The 25,323-nt window shown below is 35.4% G+C and overlaps 1 protein-coding gene across 2 annotated transcripts in view; it reads right to left on the bottom strand.

Moving 5' to 3' along the window:
- Positions 1-25,323, bottom strand: part of lamb1b (laminin, beta 1b) — a 46,785-nt gene that overhangs the window by 12,726 nt on the left and 8,736 nt on the right. The window contains exons 4-23 of one of the 2 annotated variants that reach the window (NM_001277130.1): positions 23,042-23,115; positions 20,816-21,004; positions 20,620-20,683; positions 18,902-19,098; positions 18,715-18,835; positions 18,368-18,556; positions 16,987-17,163; positions 16,745-16,857; positions 14,620-14,699; positions 14,405-14,540; positions 12,691-12,849; positions 12,461-12,582; positions 10,767-10,887; positions 10,390-10,579; positions 7,701-7,844; positions 7,382-7,613; positions 6,085-6,248; positions 5,771-5,995; positions 4,014-4,228; positions 3,821-3,917 (exon numbers count right to left, since the gene is read on the bottom strand). In NM_001277130.1, coding sequence (NP_001264059.1) covers positions 3,821-3,917; positions 4,014-4,228; positions 5,771-5,995; positions 6,085-6,248; positions 7,382-7,613; positions 7,701-7,844; positions 10,390-10,579; positions 10,767-10,887; positions 12,461-12,582; positions 12,691-12,849; positions 14,405-14,540; positions 14,620-14,699; positions 16,745-16,857; positions 16,987-17,163; positions 18,368-18,556; positions 18,715-18,835; positions 18,902-19,098; positions 20,620-20,683; positions 20,816-21,004; positions 23,042-23,115 — 3,009 coding nt within the window. Of the gene's footprint in view, positions 1-3,820; positions 3,918-4,013; positions 4,229-5,770; positions 5,996-6,084; positions 6,249-7,381; positions 7,614-7,700; positions 7,845-10,389; positions 10,580-10,766; positions 10,888-12,460; positions 12,583-12,690; positions 12,850-14,404; positions 14,541-14,619; positions 14,700-16,744; positions 16,858-16,986; positions 17,164-18,367; positions 18,557-18,714; positions 18,836-18,901; positions 19,263-19,463; positions 19,534-20,619; positions 20,684-20,815; positions 21,005-23,041; positions 23,116-25,323 lie in introns of those variants that run through there. The other variant, XM_073946122.1, reaches the window with a different exon arrangement.

The following is a 25,323-nucleotide window of genomic DNA, read 5'->3' as shown; positions in this document are numbered from 1 at the left end:
TTCCCACGGAGGCCCTGGAGGAAGTTTCACTTAAGAGGGAAGTCTGTAGATCTCTCCTTAGACTGCTGCCCTGTGACCCGTCACCCGACCCCGGAAAAGATAAATAAAAATTACTGAAACTTTAACTAAGATTATAAGGAAAGCAGAAAATATATTTTCAAATGTAAATCAAAATATCAAAAAAAAAAAACAACAAAAAAAAAACAGAATAATTTAATCCTTACTAAAATAACACCCATATGAAATGTTATTCACTTATTCATTTTTCCTTGGCTTAGTCCCTTTTATTTATCAGGGGTCACCACAGCGGAATAAACGGTCAACTTATCCAGCATTTGTTTTACACAGCAGATGCCCTTCCAGCTACAACCCAGTACTGGGAAACATACACTTACACTTCAATTCAATTCAATTCAATTCAGCTTTATTTGTATACAATGTAGATTGTGTCAAAGCAGCTTCACATAAATGGTCATAGTAACTGGAACAGTGTGGTTCAGGTTTTAGTGTTTAAGTTCAGTTCAGTTCAGTTTAGCTCAGTTCAGTGTGATTTAATCATTACTGAGAGTTCAAACACTGAAGAGCCAATTCACACACATACACCATGGACAATTTAGCTTACCAAATTTATCTATAGCACACATGTTTGGACTGTGGAAGAAACCGGGGCACCCGTAGGAAACCCAAGTGAACAAGAGAGAACATGCAAACTCCACACATAAATGCTAATTGACCCAGCCAGGACTCGAACGAGCGACCTTCTTGCTGTGAGGCGACATTGCATAGAATTTTATTATTAAGATAAAACCTTACCTTGCTGGCAATATTTTTTCTTATTTAATCATGAGCATATCTGTAATAGATTTTTTTTTTGCTTATGATCTCAAAGCAAACTACAAAAAAAGTCAAGTTTCATATAAACTATTTATTATCATTCCCAAGCCAATGCACTTTAAAACATAAGACACATTTTTGCTTTGATGGTCAGTGGTTACTTAAGCTTGCCAGAAAGATTAAAAGCGGGAATAGAGGAAAAGAGAGATAATGCTTGTTTGTTTCTCGTTCAACAAGAACAGTCAAGCTAAAAGTAACAACAGACCCCTATTTAAATAAACTCTAGGTTTCTCTGCTGCTTTCTGTGGAGTATCAGAGAGAGGAAAATAAATCACCCTGACATATGTAAGCACTTGTGAATATACTTTCCAAACAGTTTAAACATTCTGGGAGTTATTTGTGTGTGTGTTTGTGTGTGTGTGTGTGTGTGTGTGTGTGTGTGTGTGTGTGTGTGTGTGTGTGTGCTGCTATCATTTATTCAATGTAGATGGAAGAATTACATTTGATGAAAATCTTTAAAATTACAAAACATGGTAACTATAAATTGTATATCTGTGCCGTATTTCCTTGTGAGTGTTTGTTAGGTCCCGTTTCTGTTGTATATTTGGATTTTTTTTTGTCATTGTTTCATTGTTAGCTCTGTTCTGGACATGTTAGTGAATGTATGAGAATTTTCTGAAACATTAGCTTTTTGTTTTAATTATACTGGGTGTATGTTGGTGCTGGTGTGCATGGCTTGCCATCCACCCCTGCTAGGACTATTGCCGATTAATATGGTTCTTGTAAAGCAGTGATTCCCAACCTTTTTTTGCCTGAGACCCTCTTTTTCCCCAGAAAATACTGTAAGGCCCCCTCCACATTTAATGATATAATCGAAACAAAAAAAAAAGATTTTTTTGTCTAGATTAATCTTGTAATCTTAAAATGGCTCATTTGAATTATGCCGAAGGCATTCAGAATATGGGTGCTACCCAAACAAAAAGTCTTTGAGAACGGGGTTCTCAAGCCAGGTGGCGCATTAGACCAAGGCCTCATCTCCGATTTCCACATCACAAACTGCTTGTGAAACTGTTCTACTATGATAATTAGTTTCTCAGCTTGCATATGCAGCAATCATACTATTGAAAAAATGCAGAAAATCTGAGCTATGCCAGATCACATTCATGTCACTTGCATGTGGGGATCCAGAGTCAGGGTTGCATGCCTAGGAATCACAGCCTGCTCAATTGTGCTGATGAGTGGACCATGAACGACAAGGCGGTCTGCACATCACTTTATATCTCTCAAACAAAGACCTTCATCCTGAAATATCTATGCAGCTATCTACTCACAGCTATTCCTTCCTGAGCACCCCTCGAGTGTTTACTTACGTTGGTGGTTTGGCTTCTTTGGCGACAGTTATGAACTGATGGTTAGGGAGTTGGACTTATAATCGAAAGGTTGCAAGTCCAATTCTCGGTCACAGCAGGAATTGAAGATCACCAATTTCTAGTATAATTTCAAGTGCTTGACAATACTCACTTCACTTCTGTATTCAAGCAAGATTTTACCTGTCGACTACTTCCTTCGTGAAGCTATATTAGCTTTGAGCTACAGTACAACTTGTTTTTTGTTTTGTCCAGTAGCATGTGCTGTTGTCTATCACCCATCCAAATACAATAAGGATTTTATTTCAAAGTTTTCTGAATTTCTTGCTGAAATAATCACGAATTATTAGATTCTGCTCATTTGTGGTAATTTTAATATTCATTTTTGCAATCCCTCCAGTTTGAGTTAGTTTTTTTATTTATTTTTTATTTATCAAAATCAATAAATGGCCCCATGAATCAGCATAGCCATGTATTGGACCCATGGAATTTCTGTCTCTATCTCATGTGAAACTTGTATTTCATATCATTTTCTTATAATATTTAAATTTTCAATTCCTCTTCCTGCCACTCTATCTTGCCCACAGCCTGTTAACCCCACAATATGAAGTCTTACACAACTAAATAATTTGCTGCTACTTTTGTAAACTCTACTTTTTACACTGTGTGTTCTGGCTTCTTCTTGTGCTCAGTGGTCTTTATTTCAAACTTTCAATCTGTTTAAAAGGAATTTAAGATTTTATTGCACCATTCAAGAGAAAATACATCAGTTTAAATGACACGACCTGTGATCTTAGGTGGTGTTGCAGACAAGCCGAGAGAGATATGTTGCACATTATACTAAACATAGTGTAAGACAGTTTTTCTGATTATATATATTTGTTGTCTTGTCTTAGAAAATGGTGTTTATCTCATAACTTCAGCTAAAAGTTTGAAATAGATTCCTCAGTGAGATGATTCTATATTAGTTTATTAATGTTGAATCAAGAAATCAGTTAAATGTTCTGTTTATTCAGCAGCTGCTATTTCCCCAGAAGATTTCCTGGGTTTCTGAGCAATTTTGTGTGTTTTTGGAGGGGTTCATTGATTTCTTTATGAGCGCCCTCTGCCTTTTGGAGGTAATTTACTACTGATCACAGCATCCTTGCCTGAGAAGATGTGCATGACAAATGTAAATATGACAAAGTATTTTTAGTACTTGCATGAATAATCACTATTACTACTATGACAATTTTAATGGTTTTAGAATTCTGTTCCAGTGTAATAAAACAATCCTACATATTTTGCCTTTTTAAGCTTTACTTCTGTAGTTAATTTAGTGTAAGTAACTGAAATGTAATACAGGATCATATAATGCATTACAATTCTGAGACAGGAATATTGTAAGTTAAGGGATTACATTTTAAATAACAGTTACAGTTCATCTGTAATGTACTACAGTTTGAAAGTAACCTGCACAACACTGCCAATTTGTTAACTGCCAATTCTGTTGTTGAGGAAGTATGTATATGCCACTAAATTGATTAAAAATGAAATTGTTCTATACAGCTAAAGAATTTAAGATTCCACTTGAGTCATCCAATGTGCGAACCAGTTTTAATAACACAATGCAAACTCACCATGGCATTCAACTTCAGGGTCACCCCAAAACAGTTCCCTGCACTCCTCGCATGTCTTGCCTCCAAAACCAGGCTTACAGGAACACTGACCTGACAGCTACACAGAATACAAGCAGAAACACAGAAATTACATCTAATTTGTGATTCAGCTGATTGACTTTTGTCAACTGTTAAAGCGTGTGTGTGCTCAGACCAAGTCACAGGAGGAACTGTAGGAGTGTTCAGGGTGGCACCGGCAAGGCTGGCATCCTCTTCCACTGTTGATGTTCCATGTGTTGGGGGCACAGCGGTCACAGAGCTGACCCTCCACGCCAGGCAGACATGGGCACTGCCCACTTATCCGGTCACACTCACACAGGCCATCAACACAGCTTTGTCTGGAACTACCTACGAGATTGCACATGCATCCTAAAGACAAAACAAACAAAAAAAGCAAATCAAATTATTTGTGAAACCTGCTTTACCATGCAGGAATTGTAAAACTATGATCAGAAGTAGAAGAGTCTAAAAATGAATCCAGTGGCGCACAAAGATAAGACTCAGTGGGGTTCAGTATTGTGTTGGACCCCAAAGACTCACTTTATAAACAAGAACATTTGCAATATTCTTCTAAATTAGTTGTTTTGTGTTCTTCAGAAGAAGAAAATGGTTTACTGCATATTTAGTTAATAATTTTTTTATTCACTTTATAATAATTGTATTTATTTATGACTTATAACAAATTAGAGTAAAAAAGGACAAAAAAATCCCCCAAAAACCCAATTATATTTTAAAAATATATAGATAGTATTAACTTAAGTGCATACAATGAAAAATAAAAACATACCAACAAACAAAAAGGTAAATAATAATTTGGCTTAACAAAACCTACAAATGTACAATCTGTATCACACAATACCCCCTACTTTGCACGTAGGAAAGAAAAATAATTAATTTGCTGGAACAAACTCTTGGTCTGTATTTGACAATAAAACATGTTCTTGGATATATTTGTTAAATGAGTCCAAAATTTTCTTAAACTGGTTAGATGAACCTCTAGACAGTTCAACTTTTCCAACTTTAGGAAAAAGAGGACATCACAGATCCACTGTGTTGGAGGTTTCTGATCCTTCCACCTAAGCAATATTAGTTGTTTGGCTTGGAGCACAATAAAAGCTATGCTATCAGATTGCATCTTTGCAAGATTACAATGTGAGCAATGAAAGGTAGATTATGAAAAAAAACCCAGATGTAGTTTTAAGTGTAGTTTTAGTGTCCCAAAAGCAGTTACTGTAAGCTTTATACAAGACCAAAACATATGTGCATAAGTGGCTGTATTTTGTTAATTTTGACTGCAAATGTACTTTTAGTCTTGCCAATCAGCTTGCTATATTTAAATACACCAGCTTAGACAGTAGCTGATTGCTGACTAATTTCATTGGGTGATGCTGCTATGATGATCGCGTCAGCCCCAACTTCAGACACGCCCTCTGTCAAGTGTTGACACTAAAGCCCCGTGTGAATGCATCGTAAGAAGTTTGGTTAAAACATTATAAATTAATGCAATTTTTAAAATGTCTAAACTTTTGAGAAAAAAATGTCTCTGAATGTTCCTGAAAAATAAACCTGAATGAATGATACTAAGGTTTGAACAATAAAGGTAAAATTGGACAATAATAATAATAATAATAATAATAATAATAATAATAATATAAAACTTAAACACATTCTTAGAATAACTTAAAATATTTATAACATTCTTTATTCTTTCAAGCAAACAATTACTGTATTTGCACAAATGTAATATACAGTAGCCAATTTCATCATAGTTCTTGTCATTAATTTCATGTTCTTGAAAAATATGATGACTATTTGTCAAAAAAAATTAACACTGCATATAAGAATATTGTAGATCAATGTTTTAACTTAAACACACACACTAAATATACTTGTTTACTTGACAATACTCACTCCTACAGTTCTGTGAACGGGCATCTCCATAGTAGCCACGACTACAGTACTGGCACTCAGTGCCATCAGTGTGAAACAGGCATTTGAGACAAGCACCAGTGCGTGCGTCACATGATTCAGGGTCCTGCATATTAATATTTCCATTACATTGACATGGGTGGCACCGTCCCCCTGGTACCCGAGTGTTGCCATAGTAACCAGAAGCACATTCCTCACATTTAGGTCCTAGATAGTGGAATAGGGATAAGAATTGTTTTATGTTAGTTCTAGGAAACAGTTTCTGTTATGTTAACTTCTCCAGTGAATTAATTTACCCTTGTAGCCTGCGTTGCAGACACAGACCATTTGAAGAGTGTTGGGATTTTGGTAACAGCTCTCAGAAAACTGCATACCACTTCCGGGTCCATTAGGACACATACAAGGCCTGCATTGATCTCTGGAGCCCAACAATGTGCTACGGTGATAACCACTTTCACACCTGGAACAGAAGATTTTGGAGAACTCTAGCTATGTCGCTCCATGTATGTCAAACAGAAGAGCATTCCACTGCCAACAGAAAATGAATTAGCAAGAAATACAGGAACCTGTAAAAATCTGTACTAGCATACTCTAAAACCCTCAACCTCCCCAGCTCCAACTTTTTAGATTCGCTAAGGTTGTTTGCATGTCTTGTGTACATACTAAAAACAGTGTGTCTGTAAGCATTTATTTGAAGCCAGATGCTTTTTATCAGTATCCACATATATTGGTTTTCAGAGAGATTGCCTAAATTTATTTCTTAAATATACATTTTCATATCATGATTTTGATTTCAATATAAACAATTGACTAGTCAGAAAAAATAATCCCAGCTGCATATATATATATATATATATATATATATATATATATATATATATATATATATATATATATATATATATATATATATATATATATATATCAAGCACATGTTGGACTTTTAAATGAAAGATTTATTAGTGTGGTCACTGACCTAGAGGCTAACCTGCATCATGGGTGCCATTGAGGGGTTAAGCTAGGCACAATGAAACCCACAAAGCTCAGAGTGAAACTGCACCATCGGGCCTATCAAGTCCTGAGGCTAAGCAGTACCACGTGGCCCACTGTGCGCAGTAGTGGAGCAGCACCACACAGCCTGCCCTACTGAGTCATGTGGCACAAACAGCACCATGAGGCTAACAAAGGTGGAGCTGCAATACATGGCCTAAGCACTAGACCAACACACCACACAAGAGAATAGCACTTTGTCTGTTTGTAGAAATATTTCCATATATTTCCATAAAGGATTTTAAAACAAAGTGATAGCATCTCAATCATTCCAGTGTTTTTTTTTCAGACAATGATAGTCAGCTCTGTTGTTATTGTGTTTTTGCTATTGCAGAAAATGTATAATTTAAGAAAATTATTAATATGTTATTCCTTGCAAAACAACCAGTATTACATAACACATTGTTTTACACAGTTTACTCCATCAATTTTAAGCCTGTTCTGCTCTAATGAAGGTTTTCATAATCGGTGGTTAAAACCTTCCTTGAAAGTGATCAAAATCATATTAGCTCCATCAGATAACAATATATTGCCCTCTCTTACCTCTCGCAGTTGTGGCCTGAGGTGTGACCCCTGCAGTTCAGACATTTGCCTGTGAGAGGGTGACACTGTTCACTGTTTCCATTACAGGAGCAGGGCTTGCAAGTAGGGTAGCCCCAATGGTTGGGTTTACAGTTGCCACATTGGCGCCCAAATGCTCCAGGCACACACAAACACTGTCCATTGCTGGGGTGGCAGAAAAGGTTCTGAGAGCCCAGCGGATTACAGTCACAAGCTGAAGAGAATTTAATCAGAAAGGTTACTTTATATTAATAGTGAACTAAATGTGGGGTATTTGTGCATGTGTACAGTGTTCACTAACCTCTACATCCTGAGGGTCCGAACAGGTAGGTGGCTGGAGCACAGGCATCACAGTTCTTTCCTGAAACATTGGGTCGACACTGACACTGCCCACCGATAGGATCACACACGGTGCTCAGAGACCCTCGTGGGTCACACTTACACTCTGCCAAACATAAATAAGAAATAGACAATTAATCCTTATGCCCAATGGCAGCAAAAATCTGATTGGTTGGTTAAGTTTGATTTCATAACCAAGCACTGAGAAAGCCACATTCATTGATAAAGTATTTACTTTAGAGCGGAGATGTGCAAAAATAAAACTTAAAAAGAAAGCTTAGCTGACTTAATGTCTCACTTGCACACAAATGTGCCCCACTAAATAGATTTTGACATCAAAACTGCAGCATAATGTTTGTATATCAAATCAGCCAATTACATATCTGCAGCTCAGTGCATTTAGACATAAACATAGGTCAAGATGATCTGCTCTAGGTCAGACCAGGTAATTTTGAGTGTTGCAAGAGTGTTGGTGCCAGACAGCCTGGTCTGATTATTCTAGAAATTGTTCACATACATGGAGATTTATGCACATATATATATGAATTGCCTGAAAATATTCTTTGATTTGCAGATGTGGGAGTGAAAAATTACTTCTTGATATCAGAGAACAACAGCCGAAGCTCAGTCTAATGATATACCTTTAAGATGTGGTAGAACAGGAGTTTCACAGTGTTGACAACTATTTTGAAAAGTTGCTAACTTTCAGTTGATTACATCATATGCCAATTTGCATATTACTGACATTTTCACGTTATGGCGTTTCTGTTTGTTTAACAGCCTATGATTAATAAAGGGGTATTTATATTAGCACTTCGTTTTTTATATACAGTATGCATGTCAATTTAACTAAATTTATTGCTGTTTGAATACAGTATATCAATATATATGTGTAGTAATCAGATATATCTCTCAGATATAATAAACTCAGACAAGTTCCGAAACTGTCACCAAAATATCTGTTATTGTGAACAAGGTCAAAATAAATTGTTAATATAAAGGAGAAGCAGATCGGTTTGACTGCACAATAGAAATACCTCACACTCCAGGTGCTAAATCATTTGCCATCAGTACGCAGAGGAATGATCTGCTCTCAGGCTGCAGGTGGGAGAGACTCATGTACTAGGACTAGGCTTAGGGACTGTACAGTATGGGCACATGGGAGTCTATACAAAATCTGCTGTAACACAAAGTCGCTAAATTTGTCGCTAGTCGCTTTTTTGAAAATTTGTCACTAAGGGGGTCTTAAAAGTCGCTAAATACAGCAAAAATGTTACTAACTTGGTAAATTTGTATCCAACTATTTTTATTGCAAATATGTAATGCTAAATTGTTAATTAATATGGACCAACATTTCTTCTGAATATTTCTACTACATTGTTAAATCTATGCCACAAAAATGCCACGTTTCAGCCAGGTTTTAGATCATGTTACAGTACTCAATCTGCACTTCTTAAAGTACAAAATTATATTCTTTCGTCTCTTGATGTTAAAACAGTATTACTTGTGATGCTGGACCTTCTGCTGCTTTTGATTCTGTGGACCACTTAGTTCTACTGTCTTGCTTGGCCCATCAGGTTGGCCTACAGGTGCCTGTGTTGTGTTCAGATCTTATTTAACAGTTTTTTTTAGTTATGTTTAGTTTAGTTCTCCTTCTGCTCCATTGACTTCTGGTGTTCCACAAGGTTAAATTTTGGGCCCTGTTTTCTTTTCATTATATATGCTTCCGTTAGGGTCAATCACGATAAATCAAAATGTCTCCTTTCATCTGTATGCTAACGATGTTCAAATCTGTTGCTTCAGACTCTTCAGGTACACTAGAATCTCTGCAAGGATTTTTAATTGACATCAAACTTCGGCTGTCACAGAACTTTCTTTCTCTAAACGATTGTGTTTGGCAACTCAAACTGCCTAATGAGTTGGCCTCAAATTATATTACGTTTTCTTCACATTTTAGCCATGTAGTTAAATTTGGGAGTTTTTAGTTGTTTAAGTAGTAGTTTAGAATTTGATAAACAGGTTAATTCAGTGATCAAGGCAAGCTTTTTCTAGCTTTGCCGCCTTGCCAAAGTCAAACCCTTTCTGAGCCAGCGTGATCTAGAGAAAGCCATTTATGCTTTTATCAGCTCTCGTCTGGACTATTGCAATGCATTTTATGTTGGATTTAACCAAACCTTTCTCAGATCCAGGTATAAACAATGGGTTGATTGTTCATTTTCAGTGGCAGGTCCAAAACTGTGGAATACCCTTTAGAACTTTGCATCATCACCAATGTGGTACTGTTTAAAGTGAAACTTAAAACCTATTTATTTAGACTTTTTTTTTTTGATATTCAGTAGTACAAAATGCTGTTTTGTTGTTTTATTGACACTTGTGTTCTTACTATCTTAGATATTTAAATGTTTAATTTTTGTTTTTAATAATTTGAAGCACTTTGGGCAGCCTCCTGGTTGTAGTAAGACGCTATATAAATAGCCTTATTGATTGATTGATTGATTGATTGAATTAAGGCAGATGTGAAGGCACCACTATGGGGTTTTGAGAGCCCTTGTGTACTGTTTGAATAGGGAGATTTGGCTCTGACATCAGACGAGGTAGCTTTTAATAGTTGTGTTAAAACATGTTAGTTAATATATTTTTGCCTTTCTCACCAAGGGCTCCGTTGTGCAGCAGAGCTGACACACTGAAGATATAGTCTTTGCAAATATCCGTTAAAGGGATTTTAATAACACTCTGGCTCCGCTCCAAACATCTGTATTTCTGGAACATCTCCCAGTTCTTCTGCTGATGGTCTCCTCCACAAAACAGATCCAGGTCTTGCACCTCTGGCAGAAGCACTAGCTGTAGAAGGCAAGAGTTCAATGTAAAAATCACTGAGCATGATAGTAGTCTGTGCAAATATGGTTAATTTTATAATGACTGGACAAATACAGCACACAACTAACTTGTTTAAAAAAAATAAAAATAAATAACACATTTCAATTTCTATAAAAATATTACTTTACAAATGTATAAGTAGTGAACTTACTGAATCAACAAGTGTGCGAGGAGAGGAGTGATAGTTGTATGAAGAGTACTGTGGGAAACTAATTTTGAGGGTGTAGTTTTGACCCGTTTCCAGACACACTGGATTAGGCACAACAACATATCTGAAACAAAAAAACATATACAGTAAACAGTCGAAGATGATTTGGCAGATCCTGGATATTTTGATCTTGATAACTCTATATTGGTTCTTTAAGTTTGCGAAGGAGAGATATAAATCTTGAAGTCATGATCAGCAATGCAGCAATTGACTGGTGGTGCAGCAGCATAATGACATCATCTGATTGATTAATATTTAGTTATCAGCAATGTGAGCAAAATTTTAAATTGTCAAAATTTGCTAAATATGAAATGCAAGAACTTTTCCCATTTGTTGTGGGCTGCAGGATTTGCTTTGTTACTGTTTGTTAGATTTTTCTCGGGATAATATATATTTTTAAGTTTCTTAATCCTGTCGCATAAGGAATAACTGGCTATTTACATTAAATTTTGCCTCATGCAAGCATTTTGATAATTGAGAAATGTCTGCATGTCCTGTGTTGCATCAAGTCACCCACATAAGCTTTCATCATGTGCATAATATCACTATAAAAAAAATTCTCTTTGAACCAGAGTACCACCCCCATGTAAGTTTTTATACCTTTTCTTTCAGTTATTTCTTTTTTTTTTAATTCAGATTACATTTTAAAAAAATAATTTAAAATAATTCTACAATATTGTTATTTTGCACAGTTTAATACAGTACTATAAGAAATTATTAGCAGTTTTTCCTGATTTTCAGAATGACCTTTGCTAGTCATGCTTTGTTAGTCATGCTTTGCTAGTCTTTGCTAATCTTATTCTGTTTTTGGAAATAAGCCTGCTCGTGAGCATGTTTGAGTTTCCAGACCTGTTTGCTATGACAACAACTCTTGTATGAGTTTAAGAACGAAAGTATCCTGGATCGTGTCATTGTCAATAGCCAAATCCAGTTAACTGAGTAATCAGTGTATGCAGAATAGACACCTTTAGGGCACAGAAATCTTTTTAATCTAATTTGGCTTTTCATTTAGTGGCCTGGAAATGCTATATTTATACATCTCACATTCTCACACACATTGCTAAGTCTTGTTATCCTGTAGCACTATGAAGCATTTATTTTCTTTGTCTAGCCGCATAACCTTTTGCATTGTTTTATTTTTCCGTTGTTTTTGTCACCTGTCCTAACCATTCACCTATTTCTTGACTACGTATTTTGGATTACCTATATGCTCCTGTTTGCTACCTGTTTGACTGTTGCCTGCCTAACTGCTCTTATTAATTAACTGCGCATGGATCCTCAACTCTGTTGTCCAGCATGCTGCTGTTACACCCACAATCTTGTTAAAAACCCCAAAACAAACTTAAACAGCAGCAGAATATGTTGTGGTTCTTAACTAACTTGTGAAAATTAAGACATCAAAATTGCCTTATGTAAATTACTTTTGTGAAAAGTACAATCTATATGTTTTCTTGTAGTTTCTTGTCTTCTATAAATAAATAAATAAATAAATAAAATTAAACCAGTTGTTTATGATGTTTATAATTATCAGCTTCCAAATATATAGCTATTGGCATCAGCAAGAATCTGTGCATCCCTAAAAAAAACTACATCTGTTTTTAGTGGAATGTTTTTGTGTACATGTAACGTCCACGTACCTTGATCCAGGGTGCAGTGAGACCATCTGTTCATCATCGTATGTAGTAGTGCAGTGTGTTGACTGATCAATGTCTCTGGGCCGCTCCAACTTTACTATAACCTGCTCCCATTCATCTGGCAACTATAATAAACACATGTGCAATGCTTGATTGTGACCATGTGTGCTGCCTGGGTGGCAGATAAAGATAGTATACACTGAATATTGTGTGTGTGTGTATTTGTTAATTACCAGTGGTTCATAGCGGATCATTAAGTTGTATTCCATAGATCTTGGGAAATTGTTAATGTTGAATGTCAGCGTTTCACCCTCTGGTACATTCACAAAGCCTGTACCTGTCCATGTAGGTTTACGATCCTGAGGTAACGGTCTTTGAACCACTTTTACTGCCTGCACAGGATCAACAATAAACATTCTAAATTTACTCCTACAAACACATTTGGTTCTTTATATTAACATGCAGTGAATACAGATGTACTTAAATTTTTTTTGTAATGTGTAATTTTCATTCATTTTATTTTATTATTTATTTATTTATTTATTTTTACACCCATGAACCTAACCTATGTTATTACTTCATATAGCCTATACTTTCTTAGATTTACATAATACACTATTGTAAAAGCAAATGTACATAAACTAAATTGTTCACAAATCCGAAATTAATGTCTTCAATTAGTTTATAAAAAAGTAAAATTGTCACCTTTAGTTAGTACAAAACATTTTTATTTAAAACATTAAAACATGTGTGAAACCATTCTTGTTTCAAAATAGTTGCAGATAAATGATTGCACTTTGCTCGTAAAACCATTGTTCTATAGTTGTACTTTCAATATTTGTACACATTTTCAGTACATGTAATGACTTTATTCATAAGAAGAACTTTTTTTAATAAATAATAGTCATCTCTAATGTTAGTACAGTATGTTTAACAATCAGTTAATTAAGTGGCAAACAATACAATTATGAGTTCCCTATGTGAAGAGAAAGTAAAAAGTTTGATAGTCCTGTTATTAGGAATGCTTGGCCCTGTCTATTTAAAATACAAATTATAATATAGTCATATTAGTGTATAGTGAAAATAAGATTTTTGTACTAATGTGGTTAAAAAAAGAATTTTTTTGGTGGTCAGTGCTAAGAGCTTTAAAAGTTGTTTCAAAAGACTGAAAAAAAAATTGGAATAGTGTTAATGCATAAAATGGGTTAACATGCGTTTTTGTTAAGAAATTCCTTGTTACGTGTTTTAACTTTCGGTTCTTTAATAAAACATTATATATAAATGTTCAAATTCATCAAATAATATCATTTTTAAGATAAATATGTGTACTATGTATGTTGCATGAATTGTGCTATAGCTATCATGATTTAACACATTGCTTAAATGCTTCTTACATGGTCAGCATGCTGCCAGCATGGCTAGCTTTAGGATAGCCAAGCAAATAGATGAAAATCTTAAGGTTGTGAGCTGATTAGTTGTAGGCTAAATGCTCTTTTTAGACTATAGGATAGTTCAGAGTTGGAGGTACTTATGCTCACAGATAATTGTACCAGTATGAATGATGGTAAAATCTTTGTTACATGAATTCTCACTTTCAGTTAATTCATAAAACCATTCTTCTCACTGCATTCAATTTGTTTGTATAACCTTTTTATGTTTTTACATACCATTGGTTTTATTCTTTCTTTCTTTATTTATTTCTTTCTTTGACAGAAAAGTTGTGAATACACTTTATTTGTCAAGAATAAACACAAAGTTTTAAAAAGAAAACTGGTTTCCATTGTGGTAGAAGTACAGATTTTTCATAAAATTGTCATGTATAATTTAACATTAAGAATGTTTTGTTCATAAAAATGTTTAATAAAACATTACCATGCAAATGTTGTAAAACTATTACTGAAAAGTATTTAAAAATGCTTGCTTAATCATTAAAATATTTAAACTTACCGGTCCGAAGGAAGCAAATTCAGCTTCATAAATGTAGTGGTCTAGGGCTGCGAAGTAGTACCCAGATTGCAACTGGTCACAACGCCTACCAAACATGTGCTCCTTACAAGCGCACTGTCCTGTCTCTTGAGAGCAGCTGTAGAGAACAACATGTTAAAAATTTGTAAATATGTGGATTGATTATTGTGTCTTATTGGGTCGATACAAGTGCGTACTTATTGTTCAAAGCCCCGCCCACATCACAGTCACATGGTCTGCAGCCGTCCATATCATTGCTGAGACCCCAGTGCTGAGGCTGAAAGAGAAAACTGTTCATATATTGCACTTGATTCTTAAGCACTTAGACAATCCTAAAGCTTATGCTCAACTGCTTTTTATTGATTTTAGTTCCGCTTTTAATACGATCCAACCACATTTGTTAATTGAAAAGATGGAACAGCTGAATATAAACCCATGCATATGCAAATGGTATTTCTCATTTTTAACAAACAGAACTCAGGTTGTAAAGGTTAAAAACATCTGTTCAGATGAAAAGAACAGTAGCACTGGGGTTCCACAAGGCTGTGTCAATTGGCCTATTTTTTTTTACACTTTTTACAAATGAATGTTTAAGTAAGCATTCACAGAATTTTATTTTTAAATACTCTGATGACACAGCCATACTAAGTTTACTTTATGAGAATGATGATATTGGTGTTATCTATTAGTCAGTTCGTTGAGTGGTGTGATAGAAATAGGCTAAAAATAAATACTAAGAAAACAGAAGAGATGGTATTTGACCCTAAGTGTAGGTGACCATCGTCAAGTGGTTGTACATGACCATCCTATTACCCAGTCAGAAACCTATAAGTACTTGGGCATTTACATCGACAATTCTTTCACATGGAAAACACACATTGAGTGGGTTTGTTCTCGATTACACCAGAGATTGTATTTTTTACGGAGGTTGCGTCTTTTTGGAGTTAACAAAAAGCTCATGATGTTGTTTTAAATTGTCGGGCACGATGAATATTTTAATCCTCAAGTTTTATATGAGAACTGTGTCCTCAATCAGGTGGAAAGGATTGTAAACGAGCCAACTCATTTTTTGTTTCCACAGTACGAACTGCTTCCCTCTAGTAGAAGATATAGAGTCCCAAAGTGTAGGTTAAACCGCTATAAGAAATCCTGTGTACCTGTGTCAGTGGGTTTATTTAATAATAGTATATCTTAATTAGCACTATAAATTTTGTAATTGTTGTATTTTCTATTGTTTTTTATTGCTTGTTTTACTGAATGTTTGCAGCAACATGGCGATGCCCATAACAAATCTCCTGTCAGGGACAATAAAGTTTTACTACTACTATATACAAGCACATTTACCTATACGCACAAAAAATAAATCAGTGATGGATGACAAAGTATTTTTACGTATATTGTACTCAAACATGTTTAAATATCTGCACTTTATTTAAAGTACAAATAGGTTTGTTTTAGATTTTACTTCTCTACTTTCGAAAACAAAATGTTGTACCTTTTACATTTTCATAAATATTGCAGGTCTTTTAGGTTGGGGTTGAGCGTTGGGCACCAACATGGTGCAGATAAATATAGCAAAAGTAATTTTGATCTGGAGTTGTACTACACTTGATAGCTGTGTCCAAGTATGTAAGTGGGCTGAATATTGAATCAGTTAATCTGACTAGTTGTTAAATCGAACAATTAATTTGTGAATTGGACCGATTCAATTGAATCTTCTAAGAAGTCAATGACTCACTGATTCTAATGAAGAGGCTACAGGTAACCACTGACTGACAGAAATAATCCATTCAGAACGAGTCTACAGTTAACAACTCACTAAATGCTCTAGTAAGAATAGGTGAATGTACAAAATGAGTCAAAAATGTGAGCTTGAGTGGCCACAATTTATGGAAATAAATGTTTTTATTTGTATTAATAATATTTAGGTCATGGTTGTCAGTTCTTTGTGAAGCAAAATTTAAGCAGTTTACATTAAGCTCACTGTATGAAGTGCCTGAATGTAGACATCTTAGACATGAATGTGTTTTTATTTAAAAATGGAGCATTTTCCACTATATTTTTATATTGCCCAGCAGTCATTCACACAGATTATATTAACTGATTTTTGTTATATATTACGCTGTGATACATTTTGTTTTCACTTATTTGTAAACAGTAATTATTGTAAATGAACATTAATCCATCAACACTTTTTACTTAAGTACACACAATAATAACGTTCCTTTGTATTGTAACTTAAGAAAAATCAACAATTACTGGAATGAACTTATATGTACATTTTACTTCCACCATAAATAAACACATGTCGTGTTTTCTCACCAGACACTGGTCACAATTACGTCCAGTCACAAGACGTTTGCAGTAACAGCTTCCTGTCTGTATATCACAAGGAGTTCCTCCTGGGAGTGTGCCTAGAGGATTACAGCTGCATGCTGGGTTCACAAACACACACAAAAGAAAGAAAAACAGGATCCTACTCACTGAATGCAGAAAACAGGAAGACCATGGTAGCCAAAGGCTTTAAAAAAGCAACTGCTTTTTGTAAATTTGTGTTTACATACACCGACAGCCTAACGGGTCATCGCTGAGGCCATAGTGTCCCTTTTTACAGTGGTCACAACGTTGTCCCTCCACGTTAGCTTTGCAGTGACACTGTCCCGCAATCATGTCTCTCATAACATTTGTAGCGCTGTCACACAGGCCTTCATATAGAGAACCTCGCGGATCACAGTCACAAGCTAAACACAGACACATACATTATTCAATAATAAAGTAGCAATGTTAGTAGTAAAGTTTATTGACAAACTTTGATGTTGCCTTGACAAAGACACATTTCTAGCATAACTATGTTGGTAGCATGTTTCTAGCATGTTGTTTTAAGAGATGATTTTGTTACATTAACATGTTTAAATGTTTTTAAAATTAGAACACTATGCTAGGATTCTTCTGGCATGAATTAACATGTTACTGTCATGTTTCTGGCAAGAATTAGCATGTTGCTAAAATGGTTTTAGGATAAATAAACATGTGGATTTTATGTTTTTAAGTTAAATCATTTAGCATGGTTTAGGCATTAACTAGCCTGTATGCGCAAATAAAAACTATTATAGTTAAATGATCATGTTTTAACAAGAATAAAGAATAAGCATGCTGTTAACATTTCCACACAAGTTAACCTTTTTGTTTTTACCTTAAATGTTGATAGCATTAATTATCATGTTGTTACATTTTTTTACATGATTTAAAGTGTTATCAGAAATAATTACCATGTTGCTAACATGTTTTAACACAAATTAGTATAGGGCTCGTGTTTTTCTACTATGACTTTTCATTTTAAGCATGAATTGGCTTGTTATCATGTTTTAATCTGGTAGCATGTTGCTAACATGTTTATAACATGATTAAGCATGTTGCTAACAAAAATAATTTTTTTGTAAGTTTGTAACATGAACCGATATCTGAAACATGCTAAAAATGTGACAAAATTGCAAGTAATGTGTTAATTCATGATGGCAATATGATGATTCATACAAACCAACATGTTGTTTCAAAATATGAACTTGCTAAAATTATGCTTAATCATGCTAAATACATGAAAACTCTTGTAAACAATATGCCAACCATGTGAGAAATGCGCAAACTGTGCCTAGTTGTTCTTATGAATAAAGGTTAATTCAGATGATGCTAGGAACATCTTTCTTGGATGAATTAGATTGCTGCTAATCGTATTTAGCTTTTTAGCATGTATGTAGCATGAATTGTGTTAGCTATCATGATTTGACACATTGCTTGAATGCTTCTGACATGGTCAGCATGCTGCCAGCATGGCTAGCTTTAGGATAGCCAAGCAAATAGATGAAGATCTAAAGGTTGTGAGCTGATTAGTTGTAGGTTAAATGCTCTTTTTAGACTATAGGATAGTTCAGAGGTAGAGGCACTTACGCTCACAGATCCTGGGGTCTCTGATATCTCTTTGAGGGTGCTTGTAGTAGAAAGGTTTGCAGTTCTCACACCATTGGCCCTGTGTGTTGTGCTCACAGTCATCACAAACTCCTCCACTGCGGTTTCCCGATGACAGATAAACGGCCATGTCAAAGTGACAGGAGTCTGAGTGACGGTTACACTCACATTCTGAGAGATATCGAAGAAAAAACAAAGAGCAGATGGATGGCTAATTTTTGATTTTGGTAATTGTGAAAACGGTATATTTGGAGAAAATAATGTCGGGCTGGACTATTTGTTAATTTGGTAAATATAATGTGTGGTTAACTGTGGGTTCTTTGTCATACTCTTGCAAGCGTTTGTCTCTCGGCCTACTGCTGGTCTCCAGGGCTGATCTTGGTAAAAGTCCTCACACTCTTCACAGTTCAGTCCAGTAGTGTGGTGATTACACATGCAGTGACCATGAACCTACACACACAGATGGGTCAGTATTCCAAGTGAATTTGGAATGGAACCTTTGTTGTGTTTACATACCATTCCTTCAACGCCTGCCTCGTTGCCAATAGGAGCACATTTTGAGGCATGGCCATAGCAGAAACAGTTGCCACGTATGACCATGTCATAGACAGCATAGAAATATTTCTTTCTCGCTTCTTTTCGGTAATTAGACAGATCACCAAGTTTGTGCAACTTTTCCATTGCTATGCGCAGGTTTGTGATCTTCAGTAGGTCTATATGCACAAACACACATACAAACAAATATCAGCAGAACACATAGCAGACCAATCCGCTTGTTAAGTGATGATGTGTTTGTGACATATGTAATACTGTTTCCGGGTCCAAGCCGCCATTCACTTGAGTTGAGAAGTCATTAATTTATGATCCCTTTTTATTCCTATCACACATTAAAGTTAATTTTACAAAAAGTCATAGTGTACACAACAATCTCTGGGCTTGCTGCATAACAAATACCAAAATTTTAACAATTTATAAAACAATGAATCACTTTCTGGCCCTCAGATATTAGGCATGGACATATATATTGCGATCATGACTTTCGAAAGTATTAAATCGCTTTGTAAACGTTTATTATTACCATTTCTTGAATCTCCCCATTCAGTTGAATAGAGCGCTTGGACCCGGAAGCCACTCCGCGTGACGTCACACTTAACAAGCGGATTAAAGAGAAAAGATCAACATTAGAGAACAAACTACAATTTAATACATTTTGAGGTCACTGCTTAGTCCTATTAAAAGTTATCATAAAAGTTAAGTGAGATATTTGACAGAACATTAATCAAAATTAGAGAACAATTTCACTTTTAAAAAAATATTACTGCTCTCTAATTTTTATCAATGTTCTTTGATCAGTGTGTCCTATTATTGGTGTAAATATGGCATGTGGTGGTAATAATGTGTTAAACCCAATTTAAATGGCAGCCTAATGGCTCAACATTATGGTCATCAGTAAATTGGACGGATTAAACCGAAGAAGGTGGAGGAGGAAGGGTCATTGTTTTTGTTGGAAGTGTCTTGGTTATTTTGTAAAACACTGTACTGCTAGCATGCTACTTGCTATAGCCATGCTATAGTCATTCATTCATTCATTCATTTTCTTAAATAAAGTCCCTTTATTAATCCGGGGTCGCCACAGCGGAATGAACCGCCAACTTATCCAGCAAGTTTTTACACAGCGGATGCCCTTCCAGCCGCAACCCATTTCTGGGTACCATCCACACACACTCATACACTATGGACAATTTAGCCTACCCAATTAACCTGTTATGCATGTCTTTGGACTGTGGGGGAAACCGGAGCACCCAGAGCACAGGTGTCAAACTCAGTTCCAAAAGGGCCGCAGATCTGCACAGTTTAGTTCTAACCCTAATTAAACACACCTGATCAAACTAATTGAGTCCTTCAGGCTTGTTTGAAACCTACAGATAAGTGTGTTGGAGCAGGGTTGGAACTAAACTGTGCAGGGCTTCGGCCCTTCAGGAATTGAGTTTGACACCCCTGATCCAGAGGAAACCCACGCAAAGGCAGGGAGAACATGCAAACTCCACACAGAAACGCCAACTGAGCCGAGGTTTGAACCAGCGACCTTCTTGCTGTGAGGCGACAGCACTACCTACTGCGCCCCTGCCTCGCCCATGCCATAGCCATGTTCTCATAAATTGTATATACATATACTAGAATTTAAAAATAGAATCAAAAACCTTCTAGTAAACAACCTTGTGTTAATTACTTACTCTGAATATGAGGACTATAAGGGTCAGGAATCTTAAATGCAGGATCAAGTACCCTAAAAATGACCTGTGCACATATAGACAAGAACAGGACTCATGGGGTTAATATGTACTGTTTGCATTGTGTATTTAATCACATATGTGTATACATTGTGTGTACAGTATGTGCGTGCGTCTGTGTTTCTTGTGTACTACACACTTCTCCTTCTGTTGATGGTTCCATGCCGGAATAGCGGCTATCACAAATGACATCATCTACTTTTTTGATCGGTCCTTTTGGGACATGTGGATAGGATTCATCGCAGTTGAAAGCGTAGTAGCGGTACACCTGCCAGGTCCTCCCATAATCTGCTGATCGCTCAATCAGCATGGCTGCAGGACGAAATGTCTGGCAAAAAAGTAAAAAGGTGAAATTTACTGAAGAATACAAAAGTTTGCTTAAAGGATTAGTTTACATAAAACTATCTAATTCTGTTATTTTATACTCGCTGTCATGTTGTTGCAATCCCCTCAGACCTTTGTTCATCTTCAGAACACAAATGAAGATATTTTGGATGAAGTCTGTCTCATTCTCCCATAGACATCATTGGTCCAGAAAAGAAACCAAAAAAAATTTTATTGAATTGAACGATTGCCAAATAAACATTGGTGAAAATGACGTTGCTTGCCTACTTCCACATCAGGTCATGATGCAGATACATACACAAGACAATACAAAGCTTGCATATTACTGCCCATAACGGTGTACTGCCTGTAGTAAACATGCACCATGATCTGCCACAAAAGAGAAGACAAAGTCTAACAAAGTGATTCCTGAGAGCACAAAAGTGTTCTTGGAGCTTTAAACGATTACCACTAAAGTCACATGGAATGTTTTCGGCTCCTTTTCTGGACTTTGAACATCTCTGGAATGTTGCTGTCTATGTGGGATGCTTGGATTTCGTCTAAAATATTTTTTTTTGTGTTCTCAATTTGAATGTAGGTCCAAGAATTCTATAAATATGGTAGCGAGTTAACATGTGAATTAAACCTTAAAGCAGATACAAGAATCTCAAAGTTTAAAATGTTAATATTAAGGAATATAGTTTATCTCACTGTCAAATGAAGGCAATGTTGATGTGTGACACAATAAAAAAGACAAGGTTCCTGTGCGTTTTAGACCATCCAATTAGATTTAGATAGAGTACTTTTCTTCTGTTTTTACACTGGTTTCAAAATGAGAGTAGTCTATCATTGGTATACCACTAATAACAGATATATTCTCATGTTTACCTAATACTTTATTATACTAAATATAATTTCTATGCATTTTCCATTAAAAAGTCCAATCTGAAGAGCTTGCATAAAATGATTTGAGTTGTTTCTTTCAGTTGTGCATGTATTCATAGTGCTTATTTGGTCTAGATCTGTCAGTTATATTAAGTGATCATAATTCCTGTTCTTCCTGTCTTTTATTTTTGTAAAATTGGGAGACCTCAAAGAGATAGTGTTTTACTTATTTACTGCGACTTTATCAGGCATAATTTTTTATAATAAATCATGTGGTTATGGAAATGTCAAGCAGGAAGCATTCAGTCCATTATTGGTAAAGCACTGCAGATGTGCATGTCTGCTTGGTAAATACTCAGAATTCACTTTAGAATGCCATCGCAAGATATTACAAGCACTGAATGATGGATTGAAGTGGGTTGTAAGCAACCCACAGCAAATAGTGCTAATATCATAAAGTGTGATGTGTAGCTTGATGCTAAGTAGCACTAATATGCCTGTCACCCAACTGCATTGTTATGCTGTATTTGGTTCAAACAAATCTTGTAAGGTCTTGTAAGTACTATAGATTACAGTTATAGTGTTTGTGTTGTAACCCCAAACTTCTATGTTATGTTATCTATGTAATGAATCCAAAATTGGAGCAAGAAAAAAATACATTCTTAGTCAGTGCAAATGATCAGGTTTATCAATGGTTTTGTGTTTGGTGTAAGAGGTTGTCTGAAAACGGTAAAACAACAATATCACAAGCAAAATTTTAAAAACATCCCTTATATTACACAGTAGATATAAAGATTACATGCTAATCTATTCAATAAGTGTTGTATACAAAAAGTGCTTTTTATCAGTTATTTGGATCTTTAACAAATGTTTTCACACCCTGTAGAATTGTAAGTGGAATTTTGATCATTTCCCTGTGCTCCTCCGACCACCTCCTTCAGTTTCTTACAGTTGAATCCAGTACAGAAAAATCGTCAATCTTTTTTTAGTGTCCGAGTAGATGCTAGAGAGGCCCTTTATTCCAGTGGTTCTACATAGGCATGCAACACTTTCAGAAAATACAGCCAGCTCTTTAAACTTATCTACACATATGCTCTACATTCCTAAAGACTGTGTTCCAGGTCTTCATGTTTGTGTGTGTGAATGTCTGTCTCACCCTAAAGGTCATGATGAGGTGTGTGAAGTGGAATTCAGCCTCCAAATCCAGCTGAATGGTCACATTTTCAACTCCTGATGGAGAGGAATGAACAAATTATTAAAGAAATAAAGAAGTTAAACTTTCTAAAAACACAATAAATTATTTTATGCAAATGTTATACAGTTGTTTTATTCATTGTATGTATAGGTAATTTAAATTAAAAACACATATTTTAAACAATGTCATACATTTGACAAATAATAGTAATATTTACTTGTTTTAAATAATCTGTTATAGATATATATATCAAAGTCTGTGGGTTGTTCCATGTGGGGAAAAAAACAAAAAGCACAAAGAATTCCCTTGATCTCTTGAAACAAAAGTATTCACTATGTTATATAAACACACTATAAGTCAGGACTTCCTCAAGAGTCTAAAAAGCCGATCCCCAGGTGTGGAATTTTTCCTTGTACACAGAAGGCGGAAAACATGAAATTGAACAATAGGTTCAAACTCATAGCGTTTAATAAAACCCCAGCACCTGGATGATCTCTGTGTCCAATGTCAATGCCATTATAGTAGGTAACCAAGCCCCATTCACATGCCAGACATACTGCATTGAATCCTGCTCAGACCCTACCAAATCCCAATCCTATATTAACACAAAATCTCATATTTATACTTCCAGTGACTCCTTTTGTGTTTTTAGGTCATGGTGAGGTAATAAAGGATACAGATACTATTATTCCAAAACACCAGAGGAGGTCTGAGGAAGTGGAAAACATTAGGAGTGCTGAACTTTAACAATGTCAACATAGTGGCTGATGACAGCATAGTTGGGTTCTTTTGTGAACCACAATTGAATTTAGGTTAAGCAATGAGAAGGACTGGGCTGTTTAAACTGTTGTAGACCTGACAGTAAATCTAGAAGCAAGCATTATAACTGATTTTAAGTTAAAAATACAGATGAAAATGATGTTGCCTTCGCATTTGTTCTGAAAAGTTTTGCATTGTCTTGTAAATAGCATAACCCTTCATATCTGTAGCAAATGTTTCTGGTGGTTAGTGTTGGGTATGGCAAAAATCTCTTTATAATCAGAATGTACTTTGATTGAATCAAAATTGAGGTTACTGTCCTCATTTTAGTATTTCATTTTGCTTTAGTAATTTTATTGTAATTGTATTGTATCCACCATTTTCGTGACATAGTAATTACATTAAAATTGCATTATTTTCAATAGTCTTTTTTGTGGGTCTGTATTAGTTCAGGCATATGTACCATTTTTAAATTATCAATAACCAACCCAAATTGAAGGAATGCAACATTTTTGTGGCGATACAAAAGCACTAAAACAGTTGTTTTCAGTTTTGTTTTACATTATTAAAGGTACAGCAGCAACAGTGGTTTTATTAAGTCATATACTCAAACGTTCATCAAAAAACCATAACAATGTTGGCAAAAAACCTTGACTAATGTTATAATTGGTCCGTAAATAGGCTGTACAGTGAGTAAAATAAGTATTGAACAAGTCACTATTTTTCTCAGAACACACATTTCTAAAGGTGTCATTGACTTTTCCCTGATGTTGGTAACAACCAAAGAAATACATATATGCAAAGAAAACAAAATCACTTAGTTAACAAATTAAGTTATGCATAATAAAATGAAATGAAGCAGGGAAAATGTATTAAATACAAGAAGAAAGGCATGTGTGGAAAGGCAGTGAAAGCCCAGTCAGCAGCTCTAATCTCTCAGTAGCCTCTCAGTAGTTATTCAACAAACCCCTTCGTTATTGAAAATAAATATTAGCTGCTTCAGTCCAACATCTACATTAGCAGGATGATGAGGATGAAACTAGAGTGGACATTTCAGTAAGACAATGATCTAAAACACAGCCAAGGAAACGCTTATACTTTCAGAGAAAGAAAATCAAGCTGTAGAATGGCCCAGCCAATCACCTAACTTAAATCCAATAGAAAATACAAATCAAAGATCAGATTTGATAGACGGGACCTACAGAACCATTTTACACTTTTTTGAAGTCTGTGGAAAAACTCCCACCTGAGCAATTCATGCGACTTCATTCTCCATATGAGAGTTGTCTTTAAGCTGCCATCACCAAAGTATTAAAAGTGTTTCAGAAGTTCTGTACTTTTTCCTTATGTCATTTCATTGTTATCATACATAATGCGTTTCAGATTTTTATTTTTTTTTTTAACTAAAATTTGGTTAAATTCCATGTCAACAGCTGCTTTAGAGATAGTATTGCCAGGAGCATGACATGTTAAATACTTATTTT

Source organism: Danio rerio, chromosome 4 (genome assembly GCF_049306965.1).
Source record: "Danio rerio strain Tuebingen ecotype United States chromosome 4, GRCz12tu, whole genome shotgun sequence".
NCBI lineage: Eukaryota > Metazoa > Chordata > Actinopteri > Cypriniformes > Danionidae > Danio > Danio rerio.
Note: the sequence above shows the minus strand (reverse complement) of the source record. Positions and strands in the feature narration are given on the sequence as shown.